Source organism: Hippoglossus stenolepis, chromosome 15 (genome assembly GCF_022539355.2).
Source record: "Hippoglossus stenolepis isolate QCI-W04-F060 chromosome 15, HSTE1.2, whole genome shotgun sequence".
NCBI lineage: Eukaryota > Metazoa > Chordata > Actinopteri > Pleuronectiformes > Pleuronectidae > Hippoglossus > Hippoglossus stenolepis.
The window spans coordinates 4025626-4036694 of NC_061497.1; the positions used below are offsets into that span (position 1 = coordinate 4025626).

Sequence of the window (11069 nt, forward strand, 5' to 3'; positions counted from 1 at the left end):
AATTTTTTCTGCCCAAATACTTAGAAAAACAATAATTTTCTCTACTATTTGACCTACATATATTTGCAGTACTCTGACTGTGAATTTGAAATTCTTGTACACATGTATTTTGTCCCAGAAGTATCCACTTTACACAATCCAAAGCAAACCAGCTGTTCTTTGTCATGTACACAAACCACTTGCTCAAAATGATTACCATCACACTGCTTCAAATATATCCCTTCGTCTGACACTTTGCTTTTACAACTAAATATCTGCCAACTTACACCACTATAACTATATATATCAACTCCAAAAGCATTTGCTGTAGCCTGAATTTCCACATTTGTGGCACTAACTCCAACATACTTCATCTGTGATTTGCTAATATAATCAGTCATTGACAAATATTCTTTACCCACTAACTTCATGAGATCACCACTTTCCCTCTCCATATGCCTTATTACAGCACGCCTTATCTTCAAATAACACTTCTGAGAGCCACTAATAACTTGACTTACTGCCCTGAAAAAACTATTACCATCCTTCACAATACTCTCTGTCTTACAAACAGCACCTAAATACCCAGACACTTTGGGTCCTTGTACATCCTGCTTTTCAAAGTCAATATTACACTTGTTGCACAATGTTCTTGCAACTTTGAGGGACAACGGCTTAAATTTTAAAACAATATTGTCACTGGTAGACAATGTAGCATGCACCTGTTGTTTTATCACATCCTCAGTATCAACTGCATCTACAACTATACAACTTGAAGATGAAACTGTAGTCAAATGCTCACCATCTAAACAAACACCTTTATCCTTACCCTGCTGCCTTAAATTATAGCCTCTGTGACAAGACGTGTCCACTTTGCAGTAACCATAACAGCTTTGTTTATGAACCTGCCGAACACAAACAACTGTCTCAAAATGATTACCATTACAATTCTCCAAATAAATGCCCTGATTTGACAACACATTATACCTGCAACTATATTCAAGCCAGCGCCCTTCATTATATGTGAAAATATTTACTCCTAAACAATCTGCTGCTGCTTGAATCTCTATTTCTGTAGCCCAACTAATAACATATTTCTCATTTTAGAGATGTTGAGGTACTCTGTCATTGAAGAATACTGCTTCTCATGACACTGTCGTATTCCCCAACATTTTCCTGCAAACTGCTTGAACACAGAAGAACGAATTTTTTTTGTGATGTTATAAAACACACAATCGCTTGACTCACTGCCCGAAAAGTTAAGCAATTACCATCAGCAACAATTTTATGATTTTTACATGGAACCCCTAACTGCCAACTTGTAGAGATACTACATCAACTTTCTGACTTACGTTCTCAACTTCTTTACACAATCCTTGTGCAAATGGCCACTACAAAGGGGGATTAAACTGCAGAGTTCTACCCAGACATCAGTGACAAAAACAACATCTGAATCAATCACTGACTTTCACCTTCTAGATTCAAAGCGTAACCCCACCGCACCTTCGCTTTACCTGTTTCTTAATTACTGGAGACAACAGTAGTCTTCTGAGGGATAAATCATACAACTCAGTCCCTTTGGTTTCAAGATTAAGTCTTGGACCCAAGGACATGCAAACCTCCTCAGTTGAGCCTTTACTACTGACACAAACACCTGCAATCTCAAACAGCTTCGGCCCTTTGGTTATAGCTTTTGAAAATTGACATATGTGATCAAACAAATGATCAAGACAACTAAAGAATACAACTACACTCTGCCCATTCTCATCTACCATCCCATCCACACTGCGTGCATGGGAGTCAACCACTGCATAACGTCCATCTTGACCAATGATTGCACATGTACTAGCACCTAATGTCAAAAAGCATGTGTCATATTTCATACACATCTTTTCTAGTCCACATTTTAAACTGCTGTGCACACCTGCTGCAATAAGCTCTCCCTCAACAACATCAACATCTCCAGATACATAGTCGCCATAAACAAACTCAAAATTGTGTCTCATCAATTATCAAACTGTGGGAAGGATCTGAACACACAACAGTTCAAACTATCACTAATCAAGTTGCCATCCCTCAAACATGTATACAGCTTGTTACCTAAAACCACAACCTTGTCCAGATTGTAAGACCTCCATGAAAACACGCTCTCAAATGTATGTGTTGCTATTGCTACCAAACTTATAGCCATACACTGTTGTCCGCCATATTTGAAACGCTTGTCACCCTGATGAAATGTTCCCCTGACAGAACTTACATGACTTTCAGGGCTGACAAAACTACAATCCTCTATAACCCGAGCTGCAACACTGATGTCAACATCACTGTCTCCACAAAACTGTAGCACTCTCTGTGTCGACTGTAACATCATCTGTCTTCACAGAAATGCTAATAATATGATACCACTGAGCACCTAAAGAGTTTTTTAAAGCCATGATATGGAGCATCAGGTCATTAAGGCATGTATTGAAAACAGCCACAGACCTGCCATAACTACATGCCAACCCAGACGCATCACGTGTACCACAATCAACTACCACAAAATAATCTTTGTGATGAATAACAGCAACAGGTGAACCCTGAAGGTCCAACAGACACATGCCATCCCTCAACAATATTTCTTGCAGCTCCTGATACAACTCACTCTCCTCTCCCATGTCAAAATACCTTACCTGTGGGGGACCAATACATACACTCCACATCCTGCCAAACATACTTTGCTGTTCAATTAACATGCACAACTCCTTACGTTTAGCATCACTTCTCCTGCCACGACTAACAACAAATCTACTAACTTCATCCTTCAACTTTTACTCATCTACATCACAGTTTCATTCCATGCGCACACAGGAACAGAAACATGTTTTAACGCAGCCAATAACACAACAAACAAGAGAAGCGCCACATTACCAGTTGATGCTGCTGTTGCTCCAATACTCCGCCAGTCCCAGTTACAACAGCCAGTTGAAACTTCTCAGAACACCTGCAATCAAAAGGGTTAGCAATTACCTGACCATTGGTGGATCTTGGTTTGCGGCGCTTACGAACACCCATCTCTGGCACCTGCAATAAAGGGAGACTACAATTGAATAAATCTGTCATGACAATCATTTATACAATACACAGTCTAAGGGCAAATGACACCACCGCTACCTCATCCTGCACTCACCTCATCCACCACAGCAGGGGCAAGTGCAGACGCAGGGGCTGCCTCAGCAGACCCAAGCTCCGGCTCCGCAGACACCGCCAGGCTCGGTGTAACTGCCATCTAAAAAATAATTTAATAAAACAATTAAATGAACTGCAAAGCGAGTTAAAATATAATTTATTCCCATGATTTCACAAATTACTACAGTGACATATGCAAGTCTCAAACCTTACAAACAATTCTGAATTCTTTGCATGCACCATTCCATTAAAAAACACTTACCCGGTCTGGAACGTCCTCTTTCACAGCAGAGGAGGGTGACGCCTTCAACACCTCCACAACACTTGCCTCCGCCTAGAAAAAATTAAATAAATAAACTGAATTATTTTTTTCTCCATTGTGTCACACCAAATACTACAAACATGAGACTTTGTGGCTAACTGTCATCAAGCTGTAAAAACTATGAAACAAATAAGTTAAATAATGCATTAAACAAACCTGCCGCAAGGCAACTCTTCTTTGGAGGTACGGTTTCACGATGTTCACTTTTTTGCTTTCAGGATGAAAATAAACAAAATAGTTTTTGAGGCCATAATCAAGCACAGCTCCTTATGGACATTTTAACCAGTATTGAATATTTATTCAGATGGTATAACCAACACATTAGATTTGCATGCAATTACCTTTGTAACTTGTGGAACATCTGTACATGAAGGGCTGGAAAGATGAGATGGAACAACATGATCCATCGCATCCAGCACAGCACTGCTGAACCTGCGAGGGTTCAGCGGGATGGTACACTCCTCCAGGCCTGAAGTTGTGTCCACCTGTGAAATGAAATGCAGAAGGCCAATCAGTGAAAATGCATCTTATCAAAAGGCAAACCATACACATACAAATCAATAAACAGCTATAGTTACGAATGATGCAAACCTGCTGCTCATCCATCCCGCGCTTTCTCTTCATTGCATGACTGGACTGCTGTAATGAGAAATATTATAGATTGTATGAAACAATTGATGATTACTAACAAACTGCTTAAGAAATATTACTTTTCATAGTCTGTACAATGTGAAAATTATTACCTTGCTGCCATTCCCAACAATCGTCCATTCAAAAGGGTTTGGTCTACGTGGAACGATGACCTCCCCCTTAACGACCAGTCTCGGAACGATGCTGGAAGTAGGAGGAGATGATGCCCTTGGGGAAACCTGTGGCTTTGGTGGAGGTGGCTGTAGTTCCTGATAGGCAGCAGCCCACAGTAACTGTACAAGGATCCCCATGCCTTCGCAATCGCTAAGGTGGACCTGTAAAAACAGTTATTGAAAATTTACTTACAAAACAGAAATGTTAATCTATGAATTGTCCTGACCACATCAACTAAATACAGTTAATTTGTCATTTCACAGCATCATACTTACACCATCTCTACTCCACAGGTCAGTGTGGTTCAAGGGAAAGCGCTCAGCAATGGAGTAGTACTTCACACCTTTAAAACAAACAAATACACATTAACTACTGAAATTATATATTCAAAAATGTTGATGCATGCAACTGTAATTAGACTAAAAGCCTTTCTTTACATACCAGCCCTTGCCGCCACACGATGGAACTCTTGGCGAAAGAATTCCTGCTGAACCTCCTCGATGGTCAGACGTGGAGGAAAGTCCAGGACAAACACCTAAAGACAACAGTGGTTGTTTACAACAGTATTTTTTTCTTCAAAAATGATTTTACTTACAAAAACAACAAAACTAATAATATTAACTGATGTATATTTTTTTTAATTAAACGTACCTCTGGCCAGCGACTGCGGACAGCATCCAGGTACAGGCCGAACTCGACACCTGCCTCGCAAGGCGTCTTGCTGGCTGTCAAGTTGTTGCTAGGAGCCAGTACACACACAACATCAGGGGTCCGAGGCACTACAGCATGATGCACCTCGGTCCTCAACTGTGACGCACGAGCCCCCGGCGTTGACATGACACCAAAGGAAAGGCACCCCTCTGGCATCTTGACAAATCCATCTACGATGGCGCGTAGATGGGAGTCCCCAACAATCAGAACAAACTGAAACAGGAAGAGATCCTTTGGTTATGACTATCCCTACTTATTCTTCCAAAAAACCCAGAAAACAATAATTTTTGTTTATAAATTGTAAAATAGAATTACCTTCTTGTCAGGCGACTCAGCAGGAAGGACCAATTTGTGGCTTCGGCCAGTGACAGCCGAAATTGGCCATTTCAGCACAGCATGCCGACGCCCTGTACCACGGCCTATTGGTAAAACAAACAAGAAAAACCATGTACTTCAATTTTACAGATCTTCACAAAGTCATTTTGTTATTCACACGCAGAACAAAAACCTGATCAAACATTGCATGGAGGAAACCAATTACTGTCTTGCATAAAAAAAACTATACAACACACATTTTACACATGAAAACAAAAAACATTTAATAAGAAATGAACAACATACGTGTACAGGGCTCTTCAGCAGGATGCTGTGGTCCAAGAACCACAGTGCGCCGTTCTGCCATCTGGCGCTTGGCAGACTCAGAACGCCGCTTGGACTTGAGACGGGGCATCTAAAAATATGTAAGCACATTCAATTAGTAGTGAAAAAAAGGGAGACTTCTAGCCACAACAATTGAACAACTACATTTGTAAAACATCTGTAAGCAACATCGCTATTCAGTGCAACTGCACATATATTTGATGCATCCAACTAAATTCCAATCAAAAATACATTACTGCTGACTATTTACATTGACAACAGCAGTACTTTTGGTAATTCATGTTTTATTTCTTCATAGAAATTCCATAATTCAGTTGAATAATCTTATAATATACAATAATCTTTCATTCCAGTTTCCGATAAACACAATTTAATTCTGGCTAGTCATAAATACAACACCATACAAACTAGTTCAAACTTGGATTATGACAAGTCAGAATTAAATTCTAGTTATCTGACAACGGAATTATAGTCATAAAATGTCTGTAATACATGTAAAAACAGCATTGTACAAGAATAACAGCTGGAAAGGTTAAAAAGTAGCTTTCTGTCTCTAATCCAATTAATCGAAAAAAATTGTACATATTAATCAATTATTATTAATCGAGGTAAATCATGAAATGTAAAAAAGGGGCTCATTTTACCCCCTTAATCCTTATCAGTGTTTCCAAACACTATTTAAACCATATGATCAAATTATTCATCCACATTAATTTATGTTCACACAGTCATTTCACCACTTCCACCACCACACACACAGCTGCACCACCCACATGTGTTTCACACGTGTGCTTCCCCATACTCACACAGCACACGCCTACCACGCCCTTTAAGGCCTGCTCTGGAATATCTTTACAAGCAAGGTCTATTAAAACGCGCCAATAAACAGCGCACATTTAGATGTTTTCAGCCACTATTCTAAACATGCAGGGACGAGCTGTTACATGAAGCCCTAACTTGGCTTGTAACACTTAGGCTTCATGGCGTCCACCCACTAGGCCATACCTCGTTTCCGGTTTCAACCAAACACAATGCGATTTACTGGAAGTCACCACTTAGACAAGCAAACATCTAAATCACAGCTATTTTTCAAACTAGTAGTTGTAAATAACGTTTGTAATCGCCATAAACAATTGAAAGCCAAAATCAATACATGCCAGTAACACTCACTATAAGTGAAATACAGCCTCATCACCATTAGCTCTCCTCTAAGCACATAGTCTCAACACAATTACAGTCAAATTATTAGTATAAGGAAACTGCCAGTGAGCCAGGGCCAGGTTTAGTTAGTCATTTGTCAACAGATAGTTATACATGCATACTGTTACACGGCTAACGGCATTAGTATAATGGTGTTACTGCCAATTCTTGCATTACATTTCATTTAGCTGACGCTTATCCAAAGCGACTCTACAATAAGCGCATTCAACCATGAGGTACAAACCCTTAGAACAACAAGAATAGAGTAGTACAATTTCTTCAAAAGAGCAACCACAAAGTATTTTTAAGTAAGTGCCATTTGGTGCTACTAAATTGTTAGCATACTGTTACACGGCTAACGCATTAGCATACTGTTACACGGCTAACGGCATTAGCATATTGTTACACGGCTAACGGCATTAGCATACAACAAGCTAGCCCTCATGACACTGAATAATTTATAGAATAAACTCACCGTGTCCAAAACAAGTCCTGGATTGGATAAAACCTTTCGTCAAAACGATGTAGGGTTGTATCTCTCGGTCAATCTCGTGCAATCTTCGCAATCTCTCTCAATCTCTCAATCTCTCTCTCAGCTGCTCAATATACCTCAGACCTTCAAAGAACCGAAGGTGTAGAGCTCTTTGGCCTCCTCACTGCAGTTACAGTGCCAGTCTCAATTCAACCAATCAGAAAAATTGCATCGGAAATTTGTGGGTGCGACATGATTCAAAAGACCTAAGGGTGAAAAGAACATTAACATATTACTTCAATTACCGGAAATATTATGTATTGCCATATTAATAATTTTGACCTTATATTTTCAGATATGAATTTATTGTGTGTTTCGTTTTTGTTATTGACGGATAGACTATCCGAAACCACACACTGAATGGTCCAGTCCAACTCACATACAAGGCATCGTAGAATCAAGTTAAAACCACAGTCTATGGGTAAAACACACAAACGAAAACAAGCCAGAAAGTGGAAGTTGTCAAAATAAGAGCGATTCTATTTTCAATCATAGATATAACCGGAAGTGACTACTCAGCGTCACTGTGCGGAGGTGAACGTGAACGCCTTACATTAATCGTTCAGAAAAGAAAAATACTAAAGAGGCACAATAATAATTGAACACTTTAGAATGGAAGAATAAACTTAATTTGATTATTTTTACAATTTGGGGAAAATACTTGGTGAAGATTAAATACTACCACCTAGTGACATAAAAAAAGCATGACAGGTCTTACCATGACCAACCTGACCAACTTTCAATAAATTGGCATTTCACTCATATAATCAACTTTGTGAATGAAAAAGTGACTGTAAAAGATGATGACATTTAAGATAATACTTTACAAGAGATCATATGACATTTAATGTTTTGAATGTTATTTTCATAAAGACAGTCATTCTTTAAATTAAGAGCAACTCTTACAAAACTAATTCTCAATCCCTGCTCTGGGAGCACTTACATTGGGAATATGTATGGGCTTTCCTCCTAAAAAGTCCACATGGCCTTAAAATGTTAATTTGATGGAAGTGAAGAAAACTATACTAATATTAACATATCATGTACCAAAATGAGAGATTTGTCTACCACATTCTGGGACAAAATACTACATTAAGAAGAAATCATATTATATGTGTAGTGTAGACCATCTCTTCACCCTGCATACAAAGATCTTACAATATTAAAATGAAAATAGCTACATCTAAGCAAAATAACACTTAACAGAGTACTAAAACAAGAATCACACGAAACACATGCACATTTTAACATTTATTTCCTCCTTCTCCTCCTTCTCCTCTGTCTCCTCCATCACATCTGCACAAATGAAAAAAAAGATAACATTCATTATGATATTTGATACTATATTAATTTTTTTGTCACAGTAATGATCTGTTTAAAAAGAAATAACCATTAAATGTTTACAGTACTAACAAAGTTAATGTGGGAAATTTCAAAATCCAATCTTTAATATAAAAAAATATTCATTTAAAGACTAACAACTAGTTGGAAACTCCAACCAAAGGTACCAGTTCAGTGTGGTGGATTTAAAAAAGAGTCGAACCTGCTATACTGCAGTGAAACCAAAACACACACACAATAAATTAACACAATAAACATCATACACAATGCAATCTTATCCTTGACTTGACACAAAGCACATCAAGACACTTACCATCATCGCTAAGCCACAGGCCTGCACCTCCAATTCGCTGGAAGGGCATTCGTGAGGCTGCTCTTCATTGCAGCAAGCTGCGCCTTGAAGGCTGCAGCTTGCTGCTGAGCAGCCCTCCTGAGCCGCACGTTCCTCACCAGGCACTCCATTGCCTGGCTGTGCGAGTCATTGCTCAGCCGGTAGAGCTCCTCCCGGCCGACGGCTTCATCCATACATGCATACTACAAATACAAAACACATATGTATATATGGATTTAAGAATACTATGATGAAGTTAGTTTTTCACTGGAATGTGCCATTGCACGCAATCACAATTTAATAAACCATTACTAAACAAATATATATCCACAGTCACATCAGATAACGTTTATATTTTCAGTATCATGACTTATTCAGTATTAATAACTTACACTGGCGATTCGAGTGCCCGCGCACTTCTTCCACTCTCTCATCATCGATGGAAGGAGCTTGGTCGGGCTAAGGTCCCGCCATCTTCTGTCAAACTAGAACAAAGTTCACATTAACATGGACATACTAATTCCTTCATCAGCAAATGTCAAAATACAACATCAAACAAAGGACAACTACAAAAGTAGAGCACTACAAATACTCCAGCTTACCTCCACCTGCCACCGACGCTGAAGAGAAGACAATGAGAATTAAGCGGTAAAGTTCCAGAGACGGCGCATGCGCACATAGAACCACCGCCACCTCCAAGCCGCGTGATAACTTCGTGGTGGTGGCGGGGGACGATGCGGGGCGGGGGGTGTTGGGGCGGGAAGCAGGGCGTCGTTAGCAGGGAACAAAGAATCGATTTCCCCCGGTTTTTTTTCTTTATTGAAAACTTTATTCGTAAAAATATCAAGGCATTGAAATGAAGACAAATACAACCAAATAACAATGCACATTATGCACAAATGACATGAAATAAATTAGTAATGATGACAAAAATAATTTACAAACAATGATAATAATAAAAATACAGAAATGGCGACAGGAAGTGACATACTGCTCCTGGCTGCTTTACAATATACAACTCAAATGAGATCAGACAAGCTATAACAATGTAGCCGAGCGTTTTGGTTGTCTTATATATCAGGCCTCAGCCGAAAAAGGACACGAGAGATGGTCATGAACTCGGGACATCACACCGGTTTATTCTCTGACACATTTCACAACAACTCTCTTTCCAGAACCCACTTCCGTTAAAACCCCCTTTCAAAATAAGAGTCCCAACCAACAACCCTCAACAATAAAGTCCCTAAATAAAATAGCTTACAAGAACATGGTCAGAAGTGTTTGGGAAGCAGGGCGTTGTTAGCAGGAAACCTAGAATCGTTTTTTCCCATTTTTCTTTCTTTATTGAAAACTTTATTCGTAAAAATATCAAGGCATTGAAATACAGACAAATACAACCAAAAAACAACACACATTATGCACAAATGACATGAAATAAATTAGTAATGATGACAAAAATAATTTACAAACAATGATAATAATACAAATACATAAATGGCGACAGGAAGTGACATACTGCTCCTGGCTTCTTTACAATATACAGCTCAAATGAGCTCAGTCAATTCAAAGGACCATGGTCAGAATTGTGAGATATAAACTACCTTGTTATATTTGATTTCATCACACAGTGTGACCGTGGCATGGCTTATAATTTTGATGATTCGCCAGAAAAGAGGGATTTATTATAACTCCTCTGTGCATTGTTCTTTCAGCTTCAAACCTCATTCACACATTCACAGTCCCGCCCTGATCAGATCCAAGTGTCAATATTGACTCATCATTACAGCGCCCCCTGGTGGCTACAGGAAGTGACATGTTTTATACTTTGATGCACTGCTCCTGGCTGCTTTACAATATACAGCTCAAAAGAGCTCAGTCAAGTCATTTGACCATGGTCAGAATTGTGACATTTCCTCAAACCGTGTAAACATTGAGGTGCGGCGAAGGATCATCCTTCACACAGGACACCATGTTGTCATAACTCCAGTGTGCATTGTCCTATCACTACCAAACTTTTGTCA

The 11069-nt window shown here is 39.2% G+C and overlaps 2 protein-coding genes across 4 annotated transcripts in view; one reads left to right on the top strand and one right to left on the bottom strand.

Annotated features, from left to right (window-relative positions):
- The window catches only part of b3gat1b (beta-1,3-glucuronyltransferase 1 (glucuronosyltransferase P) b), an 89227-nt gene that overhangs the window by 22148 nt on the left and 56010 nt on the right, over positions 1-11069 (top strand). The gene's annotated exons all lie outside the window — the stretch shown is intronic.
- LOC118123388 lies at positions 1985-5714 on the bottom strand. Its single transcript, XM_047343571.1, has 11 exons — positions 5612-5714; positions 5300-5403; positions 4925-5197; positions 4715-4808; positions 4549-4616; positions 4213-4434; positions 3811-3954; positions 3410-3481; positions 3149-3247; positions 2989-3042; positions 1985-1996 (listed from the first exon to the last, which is right to left on the bottom strand). Exons 1-11 carry the CDS (start codon positions 5712-5714, stop codon positions 1985-1987), a joined length of 1245 nt encoding a protein of 414 aa, XP_047199527.1.

Excerpts from the sequence above, each read along its gene's own strand:
- LOC118123388 (XM_047343571.1), bottom strand. The coding sequence starts at position 5,714 with ATGCCCCGTCTCAAGTCCAAGCGGCGTTCTGAGTCTGCCAAGCGCCAG. Across the intron at positions 5,404-5,611 it reads GCATCCTGCTGAAGAGCCCT|GCCGTGGTACAGGGCGTCGG; the intron begins GTACACGTATGT and ends TTTTACCAATAG. Across the intron at positions 3,955-4,212 it reads TTGTTGGGAATGGCAGCAAG|GTGGACACAACTTCAGGCCT; the intron begins GTAATAATTTTC and ends TTCATTTCACAG.